This window comes from Chlamydomonas reinhardtii, chromosome 7 (genome assembly GCF_000002595.2).
Source record: "Chlamydomonas reinhardtii strain CC-503 cw92 mt+ chromosome 7, whole genome shotgun sequence".
NCBI classification, from domain to species: domain Eukaryota; kingdom Viridiplantae; phylum Chlorophyta; class Chlorophyceae; order Chlamydomonadales; family Chlamydomonadaceae; genus Chlamydomonas; species Chlamydomonas reinhardtii.
Genome location: NC_057010.1, coordinates 5,148,448 through 5,169,376, shown reverse-complemented (window position 1 = coordinate 5,169,376; position 20,929 = coordinate 5,148,448). Strand labels below are relative to the sequence as shown.

At 64.6% G+C, this 20,929-nt stretch overlaps 4 protein-coding genes across 4 annotated transcripts; 3 read left to right on the top strand and 1 right to left on the bottom strand.

Annotated features, from left to right (window-relative positions):
* The first annotated feature begins 2 nt into the window (after positions 1-2).
* On the top strand, positions 3-3,928 carry CHLRE_07g348350v5 (uncharacterized protein). The gene is made up of 3 exons (XM_043064508.1): positions 3-359; positions 424-664; positions 953-3,928. The coding sequence occupies exons 1-3, from the start codon at positions 312-314 to the stop codon at positions 2,218-2,220; spliced, it is 1,557 nt and encodes a 518-aa protein (XP_042923076.1). The 5' UTR covers positions 3-311; the 3' UTR covers positions 2,221-3,928.
* A 533-nt stretch (positions 3,929-4,461) lies between these two features.
* Positions 4,462-10,030, top strand: CHLRE_07g348300v5 (uncharacterized protein). Its single transcript, XM_043064507.1, has 7 exons — positions 4,462-5,016; positions 5,189-5,321; positions 5,724-5,849; positions 6,031-6,075; positions 6,962-7,957; positions 8,236-8,915; positions 9,187-10,030. The coding sequence occupies exons 1-7, from the start codon at positions 4,565-4,567 to the stop codon at positions 9,323-9,325; spliced, it is 2,571 nt and encodes an 856-aa protein (XP_042923075.1). The 5' UTR covers positions 4,462-4,564; the 3' UTR covers positions 9,326-10,030.
* Positions 10,031-10,059: 29 nt separating this feature from the next.
* On the bottom strand, positions 10,060-15,451 carry CHLRE_07g348250v5 (uncharacterized protein). Its single transcript, XM_043064506.1, has 8 exons — positions 15,313-15,451; positions 14,802-14,894; positions 13,658-14,356; positions 12,965-13,327; positions 12,456-12,575; positions 11,958-12,095; positions 11,535-11,632; positions 10,060-10,948 (listed from the first exon to the last, which is right to left on the bottom strand). The coding sequence occupies exons 1-8, from the start codon at positions 15,376-15,378 to the stop codon at positions 10,798-10,800; spliced, it is 1,728 nt and encodes a 575-aa protein (XP_042923074.1). The 5' UTR covers positions 15,379-15,451; the 3' UTR covers positions 10,060-10,797.
* Positions 15,452-15,591: 140 nt separating this feature from the next.
* CHLRE_07g348200v5 (uncharacterized protein) lies at positions 15,592-20,927 on the top strand. Its single transcript, XM_043064505.1, has 10 exons — positions 15,592-15,902; positions 16,028-16,039; positions 16,170-16,457; positions 16,763-16,883; positions 17,229-17,518; positions 17,781-17,813; positions 18,089-18,211; positions 18,480-18,941; positions 19,249-19,794; positions 19,981-20,927. The coding sequence occupies exons 2-10, from the start codon at positions 16,037-16,039 to the stop codon at positions 20,395-20,397; spliced, it is 2,283 nt and encodes a 760-aa protein (XP_042923073.1). The 5' UTR covers positions 15,592-15,902; positions 16,028-16,036; the 3' UTR covers positions 20,398-20,927.
* The last annotated feature ends 2 nt before the right edge of the window (positions 20,928-20,929 follow it).

Sequence of the window (20,929 nt, the reverse complement as noted above, 5' to 3'; positions counted from 1 at the left end):
ATATCAAATGTTGACTTAAGCAATTTTAGAGAATTTGTAGGGCGCTAGGGGGCCGTTAGGTGACGGAAAGGTGGCCACGGGAACAAGAACACTCATATGCCCGGGACGAGCGTACGGTCATGGAGGACCTGCAGTCAGTCGCCAGCTCGCCGAGAGCCGCGTCAAGGCCAGCTTTCTTACTACAGCAGCTTTCGCCGTTGTCTTTGCGCTGATACTAGCAGTAAGAGCGAACTGTACAAAAATCTAGTCAATATTTTGCGGGACCATACCTCCGAGCGCCCTGGCGCGCGACCGCTGGTAGCTAGGCCAATATGAATGCTGCAAAGCCTTGTTCGCTGCGTGGCGGGCCCTCGACGCAGGTAGGATCTCCCCGAGCTGACGCAGCGGGGCCCTTTGCTGAACCCATCCTTCGCTTCTTTGCAGGCGCCGCAGGGACTGTCTCCCGGCGTCATGTCAGCTATCGGGAAAGTTCAGAAGGCCATTCGTAAGGCAATGATGGAGAGCGGCGAGAGCGGACAGTGTCTCCCGTCGCTGGCGGAGGCCATCGCGGGTTCGAGCTTCCTAGTAACGTTGAGGACAGGTCTTCCTCTTGGGTGTGAATCCCCTGATTACCTATCGACGTTGAGGCATTCCTTCCTCATTGTTCAGGACGGTCCATCATCAGGTGCGGCGGGGGTTTTTCTTTTGAACAGGCGCCCCGTGGCGAACCCGAGCATGCATGGGTCCTAGACATCTATTTCAAACTTGTTTTGGGCGGGAACCCGCACTCGAGAGTCAGGCCAAGGCCGTCACGGCGGACCGGCACGTTTCGGTCGGCACATCGAAGACGCTTTTATACTCGCGGCCGGACATGCATAATGCATCCGAGGCCAGGATGCATACACGCTCAAGCGGTCACGATGCAGTGCGACTTACTCACCTCGTTTGATTTATCCCCTCGCGCTTCCCGCAGACATGTGCATCGTGGTGGACCCCAACTTTCGCGAGCAGTTCACCTGCACCTCCATGCCAGCCAGCAGCGTGTACGCACAGACGGTGGCCAACAACGTTCCTCAGTTCTTTGTTGGCACCATCGGCACCATCAACGCGCTGGTGTGCCTGCTTCAGAGTACGCTGGCGGAGGAGGCGCAGGCGCTAGGGCTGGAGCTGCCGCCATGGCGCTCACGCTCGGCGCTTCTCAGCAAGTGGCTCCCGCGCCGCTTCACCGACTCGGTGTTCATGCCGCCGGCCCTAGAGGCAAACCTACACCCGCTGCTGAAGAGCAGCCTGGCGGCGGGTGGGTGCCAGCAGCACGGCACCGCCTCTCCCACGGGTGTCCAGTCCTGGCAGTCCTCGCAGCGGCCCTCGCTCGCCTCCTCCCACGCCTCCTCCTCGTCCTCAGGCCGGTGCAGCAGTGCGGGCGCCGGCGCGAGCGCGTCGGGCGAGCGTGCCTCCCCATCCCGCACGTTGCAGCCGCAGACGGTCGTGGTGGGCTTCTCGGTGGATGCCTCCTCCGCCCCCTCCTTCTCCTCCGCCCCCTCCTCGACCTCATCATCTTGCTCCAACGTGTCCTCGCCACGGGTGTCCAAGCCCCGCTGCTCAGCGCTCTCGCAGCAGCTGGCGGCGGCGGCGGAGGCGGCTCGCAGCGTGCAGGCGGCGGCCGCGGACCAGTGGGCTCGTCTGGAGCTGCTGGCAGCAGCCGCACAGCAGCAGCAGCGGCCCGCGGCGCCTGGCCCCGTGCTCGCGCTGGCCGTGGTGTCGGCGCCGGCGCAGGATTTGGCGCCCCAGCATGCGCAGCAGGCGGCTAAGCCGCCCGCGTTCCGCTCGCCTGGCGCCGCCCAGCAGCAGGCGCAGGAGCCTGCAGCGCAGCCGCAGCAGCAGGGGCCACAGCCAGGCGTGGCGTCTGCGCAGCAGCAGGGGCCAGACCCGAGCGTGGCGGCTGCGCCACAGCAGGCGCCGCTGCGTCTGCAGCAGCAGGATGACGCGCTGGCGAAGCTGGAGGTGGTGCGGAGCAACAGCGGCGGCGGCGGCGGCGGCCTCGCGGGTCAGTTGCTGCAGGCGTCGGTGGTGTCACCACTGCACCGTCGTGCTGTGGGGCCGATCAGCGGCGGCGGCGGCGGCAGCCTGCGTCGCAGCGGCGCCGCGGCGAGCGGCGGCTGCGCGAGCCTCAAGCTGGGCGGGGCTCTGTTGAAGCAGCTGCCTCGCATTTACACCGTCAAGCTCGCGGTGGCTGCGTGCTAGTTTATACAAGACTCCGACATTTGGTTGAAGCGGAGGCCGGCGGGCCGCGTTGATGAATCGGCGGCGCCGCAAGCTTCAGTGGCCACTGAGTGGGCCGTTTTTCTGGCGGAGTTCAATTTGCCGTTCTGAAGCAGGGTCTTTAATTCACCAGTGAACCTCTCGGTAATTTATCCTCGGGCGAGGGACAGGCGCGTAGCGCTGATGCCTTCATGCCATCTAGTTGTGAAGTGCCAAAAATTTACTTGGCGCCCGCATGTTTACGTTTACCTAACCAATGCCGTAATCGATCATTACTACTCAGATTACTACTGGAGTGCGCTAATAGCGTGCGCTGGCGCCGGCCGGGAGCCCTAGCGGGCTTCGGTTTTGCCGGCGGGGTACCGCGCACGAGGAAGGTGTTCGTGCTATAAGTTTCGAGGACAGGCATGTAAGGCTGCCTGTTGATGGCAATGCGGGGGATGCAGATACTGCATTGCGAGTGCCTGCATGGCGTGTGCGAAGCATGGCACTATTTTGAAAGCAGTATGCTGGGTGGACTGGGCGGAGCGGATGGAGGGTTATTTGGTTGGGCCGGCGGCGTTTACATGTGTGCAGATGTCTGCAGCTCTGTAAACTGTGCTGTGTTTCTAAGTATATCGTTGGCAAGCATGATGGACGCGGCTTGGGGTGCACGCGGCTTGGGGTGTCGACATGGCGAGGGGTGCAACGCTTAGGGAGACCAGGGAGGCTGAGGTTGAAGACGATTAATCGCGAGCACACAGGTACTGACACTAGAGGAATTGGAGTTGGACACAAGGTACATGCACATGGACCTGGATCTCATTTGGAAGTTTGAGTAGCACCATGCATGATGGATGAGATGTACAAGAGCAGAGAGGTGTCAGAACGTGACACGGGCCGGCTTCAAGTAAGCCCCGCGGGATTGAGAGGTGGCTGCTGATTATGAGTGGAGAAGCTCACGTTACGATATGATTTGTGTTCTTTCCTATAGTCCTACTAGGAGATTACGTCTACGGCAATGGTAAGCTTTCGACAAACTGATACACGCCCCGTGAAGGAGGGAGTAGGCGCTGTTAACACTTACCTTAGCAATTACGTAAGATATCGGCTATGTCTCTGTTCCCAGTTACCCACCTCGTATCACGTGTGTTTCTGTGTTGGTTTGGTTGCGCCATGACTTGTTGTAATGGCGCTGTGCGCTGGTTGTTAGCTTTACATGTGTCATGGCAAGGCGATACCGTTGACCCCGCCGTTGACAGTTGCTGTTGGGCATCGCATCTGTTGCCTGGTGTTGCCCACGAGCGCTGTGGTTGGGATGGCCAGGTTACTCATGTTTCAGCTTTCGTGACTAATGGTTGTACGGTGTGGCGAGAGACGCCGTAGTTCAGCCTTAGCGAGATGCTGGATCCCTTTAATTGCTTGGTCAAATGCCAGACCGGTGTGGTTGGATGTTTGGTTGGCAAAGCTGCAGATTGGTAGCTGCGGCGTGATTTGCCTTTGGATACACGGTCTGGCTTCAGTGTCCAATGTTCTGCTGCTGCATATGCAATTTGATGGAATCTTGAAGAGTACTGTGGACGCACTGGAATGGAGCAGAGCAGTGGAAGCAAGCAATTTGCTCCTGCTCGATACTCAGGCACATTGGGTTTTGCGTGACGCGGCCTATGTGCCCTCATTTCTTGCCTTTGGTTTGTAACACACACAAGCAAAATTGTGCCTTTCTCTTCAAGCTCGCGTGATGAAATCGCGCCCAGGAGGCAGAGGCGCAGCGCTGACGCAGCCCATGACAAGCCGGGCAGCGGGGGCGGGGGTTGGCCGGTTGGATTCACCCGTCCCACACGGTAAGAGGCAGTGGGTGGGGCGGATCATTACTGGACAGAGATGTGGAGCCAGGGACAGCACTCGAGCGAGGATGTGGCAGGGGCGGGGGCAGGGGCGTGGACAGGAACAGCGGCAGCAGCGGGGATGACAGGGCGGGTGACGAGGGCTTGTGGTGACATGTCGTCCAATTCAAGTTCAAGGCGGGGGACCTCAAGGGGACCTACTACGGCCACACGGACGGCAAGAGCTGCTACCTGTCCACTGACAAGCCCTGATTCACCACGACGACAACAGCTACAACTGCAAAACCCGGTGTTTCTCAACACCACCACGAACAGACGGCTGTGCCCCGCGGCGGGGAGACAGGCTGGCGGCCAATTGCTTGCGTGGCCCGTCGGCAGCCTGCCTGTCATCCGCTATCTAGATCATCCACGAACAGCGCCTCCCTCGCGCACTTTGCTAGCTCCTAACTCCTAGCTCCTAACTCCATGTACTGTAGCTCTATTTCTTTCATCTGCTTGAAATGACGTCATCGGAACTGCCCGACCCCGCGTTATCACCAGCGTCTGCGGCCGGCGCTGCGGCCGCGCAGCCGCCGCTGCTGCCGCTGCTGCTGCCGCTGCTGTTGGGTCCGCTGCTGCTGTATGCGGCGCTGTGGGCGCTGCGGGAGCGCCGCACGCGCCGCGCCCTGCTCGCCCTTCGCGCCGCGGGCGACCCCACAGGGCCCAACAGCCGCACTGGCCCCGCAGGCAAGCAGTCCCTAGCAGCGGAAGCGGCGACAGTGGCCGCGACACCCGGAGTGACGGACGGTTTGGCGGCGGGTGCTGGTCGCGGCGGTGTCCAGGGACCCACGGGGCACGCTAATAGTGAGGAGCCGGCGGCGGCGACAAAGGCGGCGGAGGCGGCGGCTGTGGCAACAGCGCAGCCGGATGGCTCTGGCAGCGGAGGAGAAGAGGAGTATGGAGACGAGCCGGAGTGAGTTGCAGCGGGTGCGAATGTGCGCGCATGCAGTTGCACACGCCTGTCCCCCGCGCCCTGCATCCCACCCGCACCCCCGCCGCTCCGTGTTTGTCCCCATCGGAACCCCCGCCCCCGCCTGCTCCCGCACACGCGCCTCCTCCCCCGCCCGCCCCCGCCCCCACTGCAGGCTGCTGCGCTGGCGGCGCTTCGACCCGTGCACCTACATGCCCCGGCTGCCGGCGCGCTGGCGGCTGCTGCTGCGGCTGTTCCGCTTCTGCGTGGTGTGCCGGCCCAGCAATGACGCCTCTCTGGGGGTGCGGGTGCGTCGCGCTGTGTGTGTGTGGGGGGGGGGGCTAGCGGAGCAGGGGCCGAGGAGGGTGGGGGTGCGGGTGCGTCGTGTGTGTGTGGGGGGGGGGGGGCTAGCGGAGCAGGGGCCGAGGAGGGTGGGGGTGCGGGTGCGTCGTGTGTGTGTGTGTGGGGGGGGGGGCTAGCGGAGCAGGGGCCGAGGAGGTGCATAGGGACAGCGCGCAGGGCAAGGTGTTTGGGCACAGGGCTGACACGTGAGTGCGCATGGGTGTGGTGGGTTCTCCGTCAACAACAGAGCAGTGGATGCGTCGCGGCGCAAGGCTCCCTCGGCCCCCCCTCGTTTAACGTGCTTTCATCAATTATTTATACATTTCGCTTCCCTCACGGCTCCCCTTTCCCCCGCCCCTTCGCTGCAGGGCTGGCGCTGTGGGCTGCTGCGGCGCTGGGACCTGGTGTTTCCGGTGTTGACGGTGTTTGACCGGCCGGGTCAGACCGTGCCGGGGGAGGGATTCCACGAGTGGCCGCTGTTCGACATTTTCAAGGTGCAGGGCGGGGTGGTTTTGGTGTGTGCGTGAGGGGCGGGGGGGGGGTGCGTGTACCGTATGTATTGCGCGTGTACCTGCTGGGTGTGTCCTTGTGACCATCACCACCACATCGGCACTTACACTCATCTAACCCGCCCCCCAAATATCTTTCTCCCTGCCTGCCCCCTCGCCCCTAAAGATCCCTCTGGGCCGCCTGGGCGGCAGCTGGGAGCGCTACCTGGAGGTGGGGCTCCCGCACACGCCACGGCGCAGGGTGCGGCAGCGCACTAGGGTGAGCAGCAGCCGCGTCGCGCCCCCCTCTTGGTTTTGGTCTCTTGATTTAGTTGGGATTTGGTTTGGAGTAAAGGATTTCCCCCTTTCCAGTGGGATTCTCGTAGCGGGCTCCGGCGGACTATAAATGCCCGTTTCGTTGTGCTTGGGCTCTGGACATGGGGTGGGGGGGGGGTTAACTTTGAACCAATCCCGTAAGGAAACAGTCGCGCTGCAAGGAGAAACTGCAGCCGCATATGCGAGCTGTGGTACATCACCATAGGTAGTCGGGCGGGCTTGGGCAGTATAGCAGCAGGTGGAAGGAGCAGTCCAGAGCAGCTCCGAAGTCATGTCAGTAGTGCGAGCCGCGCGCGGACCCCGTCGCCCAACTAGTGGCAAATCTATACTAACATACTCACCTGTATGCGAACGGAGGAGCGCCAGGTAGAAGCGTCCAACAGCCAAGGCGAAGACGCACATGTAGGAACGTGGCATGGCGGCGAGGGTTAGTAGTAATCGCGGGACAGGTAAAGCAAGGCAGTACATAAGCTAGGGGTGTGGGGGGTGGGGGAGGGGGCTGGGTGTCGCGGTATGGTGGGGTGTGGTGGGGTGTGCTGGGCATCTTGTTGGGATGCAAGGGCTGGCGCAGGCAAGATCGGGCCTCCCGTGTTCCCGACCTCCCTGTGGGCGACTTCCCCAAAGAGTGGGGCCAAAACACATCAGCCGGCCGTCCACCTGCCGCCCTGCCGCCTCTCCCGCCCTTGCACCCACGCATGCCTCCTCCCACCTCTATGCTCTGCCACCCCTACTCCCCCCCCCGCTCTGCCCCCTGCTCCCTGCCCCCTGCCCCCCTCATGCAGCTGTACGCGTCCTTTGAGGCTCGCGGCCTGCTGCACTGCGAGGTCGTACACCTGGGGCCGCACCCGCCGGGGGAGCGGGACCTGTGGCAGGGGCAGGGGCAGGGTCCGGACCAGAACCCAGAGCTGGGAGCGCCGTACGGGCGGGAGCACGTGCAAGAGCGGGGGCAGCCGCAGGAGGAGCCGGCCCCACAGCCGCCGATAGCAGCTACAGCTGCCGACGCTGACGGGGCCGCCGGCAGCAGAGGAGGCCACGGCAGTAACAGCAGTCGCAGCGGCGGCGGCATTGCTGCTACAGCCTGCGGCATCCCCGGCGCGCGTGGCAGCAGTTGTGGCAGCTCCTCCTCCTCCTTCTCTCTCACCGCCCCCTCTGCACGCACGGCCCTCGGCGGCAGTATCATGCGCGCTTTCCCCTCCTTCGCCTCCTCTGCGGCCGCCTGCATGGACGGCGGCGGCGGCGGCAGTAGCCGCGGTGGCGGCGGGGCAGCTGATGACCTGCCCGGCGGCAGTAGCAGCATGAGCTGCACCAGTGACACTGCTACTGCCGCACCTGGGTCCGTGCAAGCCCCCGGCAGGGATCAGGAGAAGCAGGCCCCGCCGCAGCCGCAGGCACAGCCGCAGCCGCAGCAGGGCTTACAGAAGGATTCTGCCGACGATAGCGGCACCAAGCGCGAGGCGGCTGCGGGCGCCAAGGCAGCGCCCTGCGCCAAACCCAGCGCAAAATTCAAACCAGCCGCCAATCCAACCACCAAATCAGGCGCCAAACTGGCCGGCGGGCGCGATGGCGCCGCTGACGCCGCCGCTGACATGGATGCCGACGCCGTAGCACGTGCGCTGCACCCGCCGCACGTGTGGGTCGGCGCCCCCGGCTCCTCTGCCGCCCGGTCCCTGGTGTGTGAGCTGTGGCGGCTGTACGAGTCCACGGGGCGGCGCAACGGCTTCACGGAGGTGACCCGGGAGCAGTTCACACAGCTGCTGGAGCAGGCGCCGGGAGTGCAGGTGTGTGTGTATGTGCGCGTGGGTGGGCGCGAGTGGGAGTGGGTGGCTACGGGTGTGTCTGTGCGTGGGCGCGAGTGGCGCTCGGTTGCAACGGGTGGGTTAGGGGAATGAGGCGCGCGTGCACGCCTACTGATGTGTATGGCCGCATGGGTGTTGAGGGTGCCGCGTGTGCAGGGAAGCAGCGGGCGGGTGAACTGAGAACGAAGCCAAGTAGCAGGTGTGTGTGTGGCCGGCGCGGCACTGACAGCCACCGGCGGTAATGCTGCTGCGCACCGCAGGTGATTATCATTCGCGAGGGCCCCCGCCCGCCCTGCTCCGCCGCTCCACCCGCCTCCTCCACCTCGTCCCCATCCTCCTCCCCACCCTCCCCATCACCACCAACATCAACATCATCATCACCCGCCGCCGCCTCCCCGGCGCCCGTGCTGGCCTTCGGCGTGGTCCTGCCGCAGCGCGACAGCCTCCAGCTGCTGTACGCCGGGATGGAGTACGACAAACCGATTGTACGGGAGAGTAACGCTTATTTCCAGATCGCGTTCGTGGCGCTACAGCTCGCGCTGGACCACAACCGGAGCTGTAGCACCAGCAGTGGCAGTACCGGCAGTACCGGCAGTAGCAGGGGTGGGGCTGTAGCAGCAGCGGCGGCTGGAGCAGAGGTGGCGGCGGCCGATCCGGCTGCGGCGGATTCACAGGCGAAGGCCGCAACGGCTGGCGGCCGCAGTAGCCGTGGTGACGGCGCGGTGGGCGGCGCTTCCGTGGAGCCGGCGGCGGCGGCGGCGGATGTGGCGCCAACCAGTCCCTTCTCCTCTGCGTCGGTGTCCGCTGCGCCCCCGCAGCAGCAGCGTAATAATGAGCAGCAGCAGTCGGCTGTAGCACCAGCCCCTCAACAGCAGCAGCTGCTGCAGCGGCGGCAGCAGCTACAGCCCTTTGAATGGCTGGACCTGGGGCCGGGACACAGGTAGGTCGGGCGGGTGTGTGGGTGTGTGGGCGTGTGGGTGCCAACATGGCCCTGTGGACAACTGACTGTGCCTGCAAGCGGGCCTCCCTCTTCCCAAATTCGTTGGTCTTGGGCGTTTAAGCCCCCCGCTGTCTTGCGCGCGCGCTCTCCGTCCCCTTCGCTCATGTAGGGTCCTCCCCACATCAGTCTATGTCACCCAGCTGACACCCCGCACCCCGCACCCCGCATTCCGCACCCCGCACCCTGTCGTCACCACGCACCGCCCGCGCAGGTTTGTCAAGACGCACCTGGGCGCTGTGCCGCACCCGCTGTGCCTGTACCTACGCGGCGTGGGGCCGCTGAGCCACACGCTGGCGGGGAGGCTGCTTTCCCGACACCTGGACGCACGTAGCCTGCTCAACGACCCATAGGTTGGTAGATAGGTAGATGGAGAGATCGGCACCGGCCTGACGTTTGATGAAGATTGATGTGATGGCTTCGGCGTTGCAGTTCAGGATACTTTGGTTACTTGTCAGGCTTGGCCATTATTGGCGTTGCCGCGACGGGGCATGTCGTCCGCCGGCTTTGGGTGCCGACAGGTGATTAGGGTTTGTGTTGCGTTTGAGAGACATGGTGTGGTAGTGTGGCAGGCCTGGATTGTGGCCGACTGAATGTACCAGTTGATCCAAGCTTCGGCACGTGCTCCAGAGCTGTGCAGCTTCAGTCGTGAAGTGACGCTTCCAAAAGGGACTACGGGAGAGGATGCATGTTTTGCGTATGTAAGTCTTTGAGGAGGACCCGGGGTTATGCCGTTATGCCGTTATGTATGCTGGTACGGCCGGTGGGGGCGTTGGGACATCTGCAAGCTGGTGGTGCTGGTGGTGCACCGGTGATGGCTTCTTACGAAAGGAAGGGCCGGACCGCAGCCCCTGACTGCAGCCCCTGATCTTTGCATGCATGGGAGCGGTGTATAGCGGAGGGCGGAGCTGGTGGCAGGCACAGCAAGGACTCCCTACGGGAATCAGCTACACCCTACGAGACAACCTGCCTTACCACTGTCCCATCGCACTCCCTACGGTGCTCGCGTGGTTCTTTGCAGGGAAGAGACAGAGCAGCGTGTGTAAGGAACCGTTGCTTGGGGATGCAATTGTTTAGGCCTTGGCCGGGGGGAACTGGGGGGAGTTTGTTGAAATTGCTGCTAGTTGGGACAGGGTTGGGAGTTGCTGATGCGGTTGGTGACCTGGCTTTGTTTCTCATTTCCTGGTGTGGTGGCCAAGTTCAATCGGCGGGGTAATTGCGATGGCAACACCGCAAGGCTGACCCGTGCCGGCACGCACATGGCTCGTACGTCGCCCCCAGTCCTGGTACCGCTAGCTACTTTGTAATCAGGAATAAGCCACCCCGCATGTATGAGGCAGCTGAGACCGGCCCATGTAAGGCTCCCCCGTCTAAGCACCCAAACAGCAGCATCAGCAGTACCACACCTAGCTGACCTCTGAATTCATCAGCCCGTTGCAGTCCTCACGTCGATTCAGTTTCACATCGACGTAGCTTCACATTTGCACTCACGCCGAATTTTGCGTGCGTGCCTCGAGACACCAGACCAGGACCAGACGCATACGGCTGTCGCCAACACTCCTGCATCGCCTCCGCGTTATACGGACGGCTTCGGGTTCTGGGCTTCGGTTGCTCGACCACCACCACCAGCACCACCATCATACCGTCACAATCTTCCTAACCACACATACACACACCGCACGCTACAACCATCCACCCTGCCACACCGCCACACGCCTCATGCGAATGACACACCTTCCACATACAGCCAGCCACACACACACACACACACACACACACACACACACACACCCAACCCCACCCCCTCCCCACACACGCCCACACGCTACAGCCAGTCGTCGTCGCCGCCGCCCGCCGCCGCGCTCTTGACGGCGGCCCGCCGCGCCTTCTTGTTGACTCGGCCCATCTCGCGCACCTCGGTGCTGAGCGCCTCGGCCTTCTCAAAGCGCCCGCCCTTCTCGTACTGCACCTTGCGCCTGTGGGGGATTGATGTTTGGGGTTGAGGTAGGGGTTGGGGGATTGTAAATACCAGCCCAAACTAAACCAAACCAGGTCAACCTAGCGGAGCACAGGCAGACGGAGTTGGAGGAGGGGAGGATGGAGTAGGGGGGTTAGGTGGGGTACGAGGGGCATGGCTTTGGTCCCCACCGCAAAACCTCTTCAAAGCTGGGCTATGCACGCAGTGTTTGAATGCGAAATGCGGGGGCCAGTCGCGGAAACGGCTCAGTGGCAAAATGGATGTCATTCCGGTCAGGAGTCCCGGGAATGGGAAAAAGATTTCATCCGCGCCGTTGTGAATGCGGGCTGGCATGCGCACTTCAGAAGATGGTATGTAGGATGGCTCCACCAAGAGGTCCGTCCAGCCTTCCCTACACCTCTCTCCCCCCAGCCCCCACCTTCTCGATCGCAACTGCGCCGCCAGGCATCCGCCTTGCCCCGCCACCCCCCTGCCTGTGGTCTTTGTTTCTTTGGGATTGGGATCCTCCCTCCCTCCCCCCTCCCCCTCCCCCCTGTCCCCCTGTCCCCCTCCACCCTCCCCCTGCCCCTCCACCCTCCACCCACCTCCGCTCCTTGAACGGCTGCGGCTTGCGCGGCTCCACCAACCCGCGCTGCTGCAGGCTCTTGAAGCGGTCGGCGGCAAGCATGGAGCAGGGCACCACCTGGGGGTAGGGAGTGGAGCGGGGGGAGTGGAGGAGGAGGGAGGTGGGTGGGAGAGGAGGGAGGTGGGTGGGAGTGACGAGGTCAGTACACGCAAAATGGGTGATCTGCAAGCTACCGGTAACATCCAGGACGGTCTGGGGTCATTGGGTCATTCACAACGCCTGTCCCGTCCCCGCCTCAACTCACTCCCGCATTCACTCACCCTGCCCCAGAGCTCCCTCTCCGCGCCCCCTCCACACGCACCCCTGCCCAGCCCCTCCCCCCATCCCCCGCCCGACAGCCCCCTCCCCTCCCCTCCCCTCCCCACCCCTCCCCTGCCCCCACCTGCCGCAGGCTGCCTGTCTTCTGGTCGCTGGTGAGTACCGCCACCGCCGGCGCCTCGAAGCGCAGCTTGCCCAGTCGCGGCGGCTCCACGGCCGCCTTCTCCGCACGCAGCGCCGCCAGCCGCTGCCGCTTCAGCTCCTGTTTAGTGAGGGAGGAAGGGAGGAGGGAGGGAGAGATGATAGTGTGTGGGTGCGTGGGTGCGTGTTGGTGTGTGGCACGAGCTTGAGTGGAGATGGTGGTCCCCTTGTCCCGCTGGCTCTGCTCCCCAATGCCCCCCCTCCCTTGCACAGAAAGACGCACGCCCCCGCCCCGCCACACATCCAGACACGCGAGCGCCCTTCCCCCCAACCTTCCCTCCCCCGCCTCCCCGCCCCCTCCAACCCCCCCCCCCCTTCCCCCACCTGCAACCCCCACCTGCAACCCCCCCCAACCCCACCCCCCACACACACGCCCCCCCCCACACACACGCCCCCTCCCCCCACCACCGCCCCCTCTCACCCGCTCCTCCTCCGTGGCCGCCAGCTCCTGCTCCACGTCCCTCAGCGTCTGCAGCTCCCGCCGCTGCGCCCGCAGAGCCTTGCGGCCGCTCAGCTGCGCCTCCAGCGCCTTGCGCCGGGCCTGAGAGGCGGTTGGGTGGGTGGGTGGGTGGGTGGGTGAGCGGGTGGGTGGGTGCGTGAGGATATACGTGTCGAGGCCGTGGACAGTGAGCAGCAGCAATAGGGATCATGGGCATGGTGTGGAGGTGCGCGTGTTCTGCAGCCTGCCCCCCTTGGGCACAGCCACACCTGTGCGACCACCGCCGTCCGCAGCCCTTTGCCGTCCGTTGGCCAGACGCGTGCACGCGGCTCCCCGCCCGGTGACGCTCCATTCCCCGTCCCATACACACAGAGGCAGCCCCCTCCCTTGCATTGGGTTCGCTTTAGTGTGGGCTGGTATCTACAACCCTCCCCACGGCCCCCTTCTCTCCCTACACCCTGCTCGCCAAATCATGCCCGACACGCTCTCACCTCCTTGTTACGGTCCTTCTTGGTCTTCTTCTCCTGCTGCTTCTTCTTTGCCCGCGCCGCCGCCGCCGCGCCGCCCTCGCCGCCCTCCTCCTCCTCGCCGCTCCCTGACCCGCCCTCCTCCTCCTGCTCCTCCTCCTCCTCTATCGCGATCGCGTTGGGGTCTTGCTGCTCCTCCCCGCCCGCCGCCGCCCCGCCCTCCTCCTCGTCGTCCTCCTCCTCATCCACCTCCACCTGCAGCCGCTCAAGCTCCGTCAACACGCGGCCGCCCTCCTCCGCCTCCACCTCCTCCGGCGGCGCCTCCGGCCGCAGCTCGCGAGTCAGCTCCTTCTTCAACTCTGCCGCCACCAGCACCGCCAGCGCGTCCTGATGAACAAAAGCATTATGAAGGGATACGACTCAGATGGGTCCGAAGGAAACTGAGAGAGATATGATAAGTGAGGGAGCCGCGCCAGTCATCTGTCCTGCCATGCTGCAGCCCTTCTTGACGACAACCCTCCCTCTCACAGCGCCATTGTGCTTGTTGCGGCTGCGGGCACTCGCTCCAGCCCATGCACCCGAAAGCCAAGCACCAACTTACACACTCGCACACACGTGCACGCACGCCACGCTCCCTCCTCCTGCTCCCAAGAAACAAACACACGGGCCACACACATACACACGCCCCCCCCCCACAACACAAACCCTCCACCGCACCTGGTGTTGCTCATGGTCGGGGTTGAACGAGCAGCCGGGTAGGTCCGGCGCCACCGCGCGCGGCCCGCTCGCCGCCTTGCTGCCCAACACCTTGCGCGCCGCCACCGGCAGCGGCGGCGGGCTCTTGCTCCGCCGCAGCGCCGGCGCACTCGGACCCATGGCCTTGCGTACCGTGGTCAGTGCCACAGAGCCGCTAGAGCCGCTGGCGCCGCCCTTGGCGCCGCGCTGCGTCGTGCCCTTCTTCTTCTCAATCCGCCCGCCGTTCTGCTGCTGCTGCTGCTTGGCATCAGAGCCGGCGAGCGCTAGCGCGCGGCTACCTGGCCCTGGCGCGGCGGCGCCGCCATCGCTGTCGTCGGCACCTTCGTCGTCAGCCCAGAGGTCCAGAGGGTGGCGCTTCGCGCCGCCCGCCTTCGCCTTGGCGGCGGCGGCGGCGATGGCGCGCGCCGTCTTGACCTGCTGCGCCGCCGCCTTCTTGCCGCTGGTGGCGGCGGCGGCGGAGGCGGCGACCAGCTCCGCCACCGCGGCGGCGGAGGCGGGCGTGGGCTTGCGCTGCGGCGGCGCCAACGACACCGGTTTGGCCTTGTGGGCCTGGCCGATGATGAGCTGAGACTTGAGCGGCTTGGCGGCGGCCTCCTCGCGCCGCCGCTTGGCGGGCCGCTTGCCCTCCGCCACCGCCGTGGCGCCGTCCACGTCAGCAGACTGGGGGTGGCGGGGGCCGGTAGGTGGGGGTTTGCAAATCAGATGGGGGGCGTAGATGGGAGCGGAGTGGGATGGAGCCGTGTTCTAGAATGGTGGCGTCTTCCCAGCTTCCAATTCCAGCCCTTAGAACACCGGTACACCGCCGCCTTGCCCGTCAACCCTCAGTCCGTGCCTTGCCGCTCCCGCAGCTAAGCTGCCGCCCTGCGGTCCTGCCAACGCCCTCCGTGCCCCCCATCGGGGCTCGGTTGCGCACAAACCCCTGCTCATTGACCCGAACCGCCATTGCCCACAGCTTTGCAACCCCCGCCATCCTCCTCTCCCCCACAGCTTCTCCCCCTTTCCACCTCCCTCTCCTACACTACCTCCTTCTCTTACACTGCCTCTCTCTGTCCCTGTCTTTCTCTGCCCCTGTCTTCCTCTCCTCGCCACTCCCTCGTGCTCTCACCGTGTCCACGAAGAACAGCTGGTCATCCTTGAGCTCCTTGGCCGCGGGGCCGCGCCGCTGCTGGTAGGTCTGCTCCGTCAGGAACTCCTCCACCTGCAGCAGAAGCAGGGAGACAGCGAGCAACAAGAAAGTGTGGGATTAGGAGCGAGATTCGGGCCTGGGCCAAACGGAGACAGAGGAGGGGAACGTGAAGGGGCGCCTTAGGGTGTGCCACCAACGCCAGAGCGGCCCGAAAGCGTTTTCCGCGTGCTGTGACTGTCCAGCGATTGATGGTAGCCCAGGACAGCGCCCCAGCGCGATGGCGGCTGGACATCGCGCGCAACATATAGACATGGCTTTTTGGCACCCAACATCGATTTTCCCAGTGTTCATAATGGGAAAACCCCATTTCATATGCAAGTAATGTGTTGAAATACTATAATTGGTCCCGCGCTTGGTGAAACTCGGCCGCCGCCTCGCCGCGTGCTTACAGGGACTACAAAAGACAGACGCTCTTGTTGAAGAATCTTACCTCGGTGGCATCAATGTTTTTGCGCCATGCCTTCTTGCCCTTGCGGGACTTGGCCGGCGGAGCCATATTGCTCAAGACTCGCGCAAGGAGCGGTGTCCTATGCCCTAAGTAAGCAGCGAAGATACGTGAAGATACGTTAATCTAAATCTCCAGTTGGCTACAGCTTTGCTTGGGGAAACCCTGAGCTCGCTGACCCCATCGCGCGACCCATCAACTTCCCACGAGGCCTGCGAGCTCAACGCTGGGCACACGCTTCACAACCCATAGGCGCCATAGCATAAACTTAGGATACTAACAGGGCGCTCGCAGCGTCAGGGAAGCGGTGCCGTCCAAGGGCGCTTTCCCCTCGGCCCGTGGGGCGTGCAGGAAGACTGTGACTCGCGATTTCGAGCTTCCTGAAGCGTTTCTTAACCGAGCAGGGCCGCATTTCGCTCGATATTGATACAAGACACGCCACAAACGTAGCTGCATACAGCAAATCCTCGCTTGCCCCACGGAGAATGTCGCCAAGGCCACCCAGTACCGCGCCAGAGCCGCTGCCTTTCTGGCAGCGGCCCACGCCACCACGCTTCATGCTTGTGTCCGACCTGGTACGCAATCTGCTCGGCCTAAGCTGCACGTTAAGGCGCTGTGCACGACATGGCTCAATTTCGTTTTGCCCCTTCCCTTCTCCCACGCACGGTGTGGCCCCCACCACGCTGCTTCGCGCCCCCAGGATCACACAATGGTGGGACAAGGCTTTGACTACCGCTTTGTTCGGGCTGTGTACAGAGTGTAAATGTGCCTCCAAAGCACCGTGCCTGTGGCCTACACGAACCCGACCTGCCCCTTTCACACCCCCGCATCACCCCACCCAGGTCCAGAATGAGGACCCGCGCCACACCCACCTGCTCGCCTTCAATGCCGTGTGGCAGCTGGCGGCAGCCACACCCGCGCCACCACCCACGCCAACCACACCACCCACAGCTGCACTCAAAAGCATCTCCACTGTTGCAGGTGCAGGCGCAGGTGCAGGCGCACCAACACCACCAGGCGCACGTGACACTGGCGACCCTGCCCACCCCCACCCGCACCCCCACCCGCACGGGGACTGCTTGCTGGTCTACTCCACTGGCCGCTCGCCGCACCTGTACCGCCGGCTGTGGGTGAGAGCTAGGTAGTGAGAGCGTCTGTGCGCGCTGGCTTAGTTGAGGGGCGGGAGGCGAGAGCGGGACCCTTCAGGTACCCCGTGCGGGCGACCCTGACACCCGGAGAGGGGCCTCTGCAGTGCCGCTGCACTGCGCCAGTGTTAAGGCTGAGGGCCCCTCACACGTCATGACGTCGCGGCCCTCGCATGCGCTCGCGCTAGCGGCACAGAATGGGATACCCCCTCCCCGAACCACCATGACTACGTGTGGCACACCACCCCTGACCCGCCCCCATCCCATGCCCCGCCGCCTGCGGCCTGCAGGAGGAGGCGCCGCTGCTGACGCCGCACGTGCTCATCTGCTCCGTGGGCTCAGAAATATTCTACCTCACACCACCGCCACCCAGCACCAGCGCCAGCACTGGCAGCACCAGCAGTGGCAGTGGTGAGCCCGCCTGTGTTTACGCTACAGGCCACGAAGCCAGTCAAGCCGCTCCACAGTCCCCTCGTGACATGGAACTGCTACTGCTCATGTGACTGCTACAGTGCCTGCTAGCTACCGTGTTGCCAGCTAGCCCCGCCATTGCTGGCACCAACACCAACACCACCTGTGCCGCCACTGCCACTGCCACTGCCACTGCCACTGCCACTGCCACTGCCACTGCCACTGCCACTGCCACTGCCACTGCCACTGCCACTGCCACTGCCACTGCCACTGCCACTGCCACTGCCACTGCCACTGCCACTGCCACTGCCACTGCCACTGCCACTGCCACTGCTATACACACAGGCACGCACACAGGCGCCGACACCACCCAGCCGCATTGGAGCTACCAGCCCGACCCGCAGTGGGAAGCAGCACTGGACGGCCCCGGCGGCGCCGCCGGCAGCAGCGGCGGCGGCAGTGGCGGCGCCGGCTGGGACCGCGGCCGAGTGGCGGCGCTGGTGGCGGCGCGCTGTCCGCAGCTGGTGCTGCAGCGGGCCAGCGAGCAGCGGCGGCACAAGGTCAGCTACACACTGGAGCTGGAGGCGGGAGGCGGCGGCGCGGCGGCGGCGGAGGGGCTCATGGAGCGACTGCAGGTGCGGGTGTGAGCGTGCTGTTGTTGTTGGTGGTGTGCATGTGCGCACTCGTGTGTGTTTGTTGATCGAGCACCAGGGAACGACACACAAGTGGTGGCAAATGCCGGCCAATTGCAAGCGGCGCCCTGACATTCTCCGAGCCCGCAGCCGCCGCCGCCGCCGCACGGCTGCATGCGTGCACCTCTTCCACGTTACACAAGCCCCGTCGCCCCCGCCCCTGCATCTGCACCTGCGCCTGCACCTGCACGTGCCACGCCTGTAGGAGGACCTGAGGGCGGAGGGACTCAACGCCAAGGTGGGGCCCGCGCCATCGGGCCACACCTGGGGGGACGGCTCGGGGAAGCCTGGGGGGAAGCTCAGGGACACGTCAGGGGCATACACAAGGGAAGACACGACCGCACACCGCACACACCCCATCAGAGGAAATGAAGTACCCGCTTTGGTGCTGCAGCTAGCCGGCGCAGCGTCTCTGAGGTGCAGCTCACGGGTGCAGCTCCACACATGTCCATTTGCACACGCATGTGCATGCCGTACATGCAAATCGTAACGGAACGGAACGAAACGTGACAGGTGGTGTACAGCGGCGGGCGGGATGTGGACGTATTGGCGGCGGGCTCGGGCAAGGGCGGCGCACTGGCACACCTGCTGCGGCGACTGGCGGGCGCGGGCGCGGCGCCCACAGCCGGCGTGCAGGTGCGGGCGGCGCTAGCGGTGGTGGTGGCGGTGCTCTGCTGGTGGTGGGTTTGCTGGTGGTGATTGGTGCTGGCAGTAGTGGTGAGGCCATGTGTTTGCTCATTTGCTGGGGCAGGCCTGATTTACGCGGGTGTGTGGCGCACACACGACAGAGTGTAATGTAATGTTTTCCTTGTGCTCTTTATTAACACGACCGAGACTCTTTGCTGCGCTCTCCATCGCTCCATACGGTATTCCACACCGCGACTGCGACCACCTCACTTCACAGGTGAACGGCGACAGCGGCAATGACGTGGAGTTGTTCCAGGTCCACAACCTCCTCACCAGCGGCGGCGGCGGCGGCGGCGGCGGCGGCGGCGGCGGCGGCGGCGGGTCGCCGTCTTCGTCAGGCGCTGCAGCTTGTGAGGCAGCGACGGCTGCGACTGCGGCGGCTGTGCCCATCACGGGGTGTGTCGTGTCGAACGCCTACCCAGAACTGCGTGAGTGGGCGGCGGCGCAGCTGCGGGAGGCGCAGGCGGCGGATGTGAAGGCAGCGGAGGCGGCGCGGGCGGCAGTGCCGGCAGCGGGGGCAGCGGGGGCAGCGGGGGCACAGGAGGTGGCAGCGCAGGGGGCTGAGGCGGAGGTCAGCGGGCAGGCGGCGGCGGCGGCGGCGGCGTCTGGCGCCATCAAAGCGGTGGAGGGCGGCGGTGGTGGCAGCGTCAGGCACACGCAGGCGTGCCGCATACACATGGTGCGGCTGGTGTTGTGCTGGGGGTGCGGCGCGTTACTGCTACTACCGCACTGCTATTGCTGCTACTACCGTACTGCTACTGCTACTGCTACTGCTGCTGTTGCTGTTCCTGAGCTTTGGACCTGCTGATCCGTGTTTGCCCCTTGCCGAACTTGCGCGCACGTGCGCATGCAACGCCCACCACCACCCACCACACCCACCACACCCACCACCCACCACCCACCACCCACCACCCACCACCCACCACCCACCACCCACCACCCACCACCCACCACCCACCACCCACCACCCACCACCTCCACCACAGGCCACACAGCCTTGTGCGGGCGGCATCCTACAGGCCCTGTCCGCCTTCGGCCACCTGCCAGCCGCCACCGCCGCGGGCCTGCTGCCGCCGCCGCCTCCACGACCGTCCTCTTCGCCATCTCCCGCACAGCCAGCCGTCCGCGGCTTGGCCGAGGAGCCCGCCGCCGCCGCCGCCGCCACCGCCGCCGCCGCTGCCGGTGCCTCTGTCAACAGTGCGGCTCAACCAGTGGCGGCGGCGCCGCCACCATTGGCCATGCTGGCGGCAGGGGCGGCGATCTGGCACGGGGTCTGTCATATACACACAAGCAGTGGAAGTGGCGGCGGCAGTAGCACGGCTGCTGCTGCGGGCACCACCGGCACCGGCACCGGCAGTAGCAGCGAGGCGGCGGGGGTGGTGCTACTGCCGCAGCTGGTGAGGAAGCTGGTGGAGGCGGGGGTGTGGGTGGACCGGCTGCAGCTCGCCAGGGCGCCGGCGGCGGGGGCGCCGGCGGAGGTAGAGGAGGAGGCGAAGCCGGAGGCGGCGGAAGCATGGGACATCAGTTTCCAGGTGAGCTGTACTGTCCAGGTCCGGGAGGGTTGCAATACCGTGAAGGGCCTTTGCGGTATGTACGCCCTTGACTAAATAAAGGCAGGTTACTCGTTGCAGGTATTGAGCCAAAGTCTTGTTCGCAAAGCAAAGCCGCCCCGAGACACAAATTATGTACTGCACCTGCCGTGCCGCTGCCGCACACAGATGTTTGCCCTGCAGCGCACCTCTGGAAATGAGGCTACAGCCGCCGCCGCCAGCAGCAGCAGTAGCAGCAGTACTGCCCAGCAGCTACAGCCCATGGGTCCGAACCGGGATCTGGGCTCGGGCCGCGAGCTCCGCATGCGCGTCACTGCTACAGCCACCGCAGCCACTGCCGCTGCTACTGCTACAGCCACGGCGGATCCTGGCGCTGCAGCGCCGTCGTCGTCGCCCTCAGGAGCGGAGGGCTCCGCCGCAGGCAGTAGCACCATCCTTGTGGGGATCGGCAGCAGCAGCGGCAGCAGCAGTAGTGGCAGTAGCTGTAGCACGGTGGCCCGGCGCTTCGAGGTGCGGGTGCTGGGGACGCGGCTGCTGGACGTGTCGCGGGCGGGCGATGTGGCCCTGCCGCCGCTCGAGGCCTGAGCAGCCTGGGCTGGCCTGAGGGGCCTGAGTGGCGTGAGGTGGCCATGCATGCAGGCCACCTGATGCATGTGGTGGAATCGGTGTGTGGAGACTATGGCTGTGTGGTCACTATTGGATTCGTATCGGTGCGCAGAGACAACGGAAAGGCGGCGACACGGTGCATGTAGTGTGGGTTGACACACGAGGGTGTCTCCTCCCTCCCAAAATGTATCACCCAGGCGTGGGAGTGGGCGTGTGGCCTGCTGGCACGTCTGTGCCGCTTTGTTCAGCCGGTGGACAACTTGTTGCTAACATGATTGTTGCTGTTGCCAGTTGGACGTGTTGATCTGGTGTTGATGTTGCTGCAGCTAGCCGGGAAGGAGGATGGTGACATTACGAGAATAAGAGTAGGATCTCCTGCCCTGACGGCCTGACTCCTGAGAGAGGTGAACCGCCCTCTCACTAGTGGGTGCTCACGTAGTGCCGCGAGGCCGCCAGCGGAGAAGCGCGCAGCAGAGACAGGCAGGCAGGCAGAACACGTACCTGTCACAAC

Bases quoted from the DNA above. Each gene is read 5' to 3' on its own strand.
- CHLRE_07g348350v5 (XM_043064508.1), top strand. From the start codon at position 312: ATGAATGCTGCAAAGCCTTGTTCGCTGCGTGGCGGGCCCTCGACGCAG. The intron at 360-423 runs GTAGGATCTCCC...GCTTCTTTGCAG, and splicing joins GTGGCGGGCCCTCGACGCAG to GCGCCGCAGGGACTGTCTCC. The intron at 665-952 runs GTGCGGCGGGGG...CGCTTCCCGCAG, and splicing joins TCAGGACGGTCCATCATCAG to ACATGTGCATCGTGGTGGAC.
- CHLRE_07g348300v5 (XM_043064507.1), top strand. From the start codon at position 4,565: ATGACGTCATCGGAACTGCCCGACCCCGCGTTATCACCAGCGTCTGCG. The intron at 7,958-8,235 runs GTGTGTGTGTAT...TGCGCACCGCAG, and splicing joins AGCAGGCGCCGGGAGTGCAG to GTGATTATCATTCGCGAGGG. The intron at 8,916-9,186 runs GTAGGTCGGGCG...CCGCCCGCGCAG, and splicing joins GACCTGGGGCCGGGACACAG to GTTTGTCAAGACGCACCTGG.
- CHLRE_07g348250v5 (XM_043064506.1), bottom strand. From the start codon at position 15,378: ATGGCTCCGCCGGCCAAGTCCCGCAAGGGCAAGAAGGCATGGCGCAAA. The intron at 14,357-14,801 runs GTGAGAGCACGA...CGCCACCCCCAG, and splicing joins AGCTGTTCTTCGTGGACACG to TCTGCTGACGTGGACGGCGC. The intron at 13,328-13,657 runs GTGCGGTGGAGG...TTTGTTCATCAG, and splicing joins CCGACCATGAGCAACACCAG to GACGCGCTGGCGGTGCTGGT.
- CHLRE_07g348200v5 (XM_043064505.1), top strand. The intron at 17,519-17,780 runs GTGCGGGTGTGA...CCACGCCTGTAG, and splicing joins GGCTCATGGAGCGACTGCAG to GAGGACCTGAGGGCGGAGGG. The intron at 18,212-18,479 runs GTGCGGGCGGCG...CTCACTTCACAG, and splicing joins CGCCCACAGCCGGCGTGCAG to GTGAACGGCGACAGCGGCAA.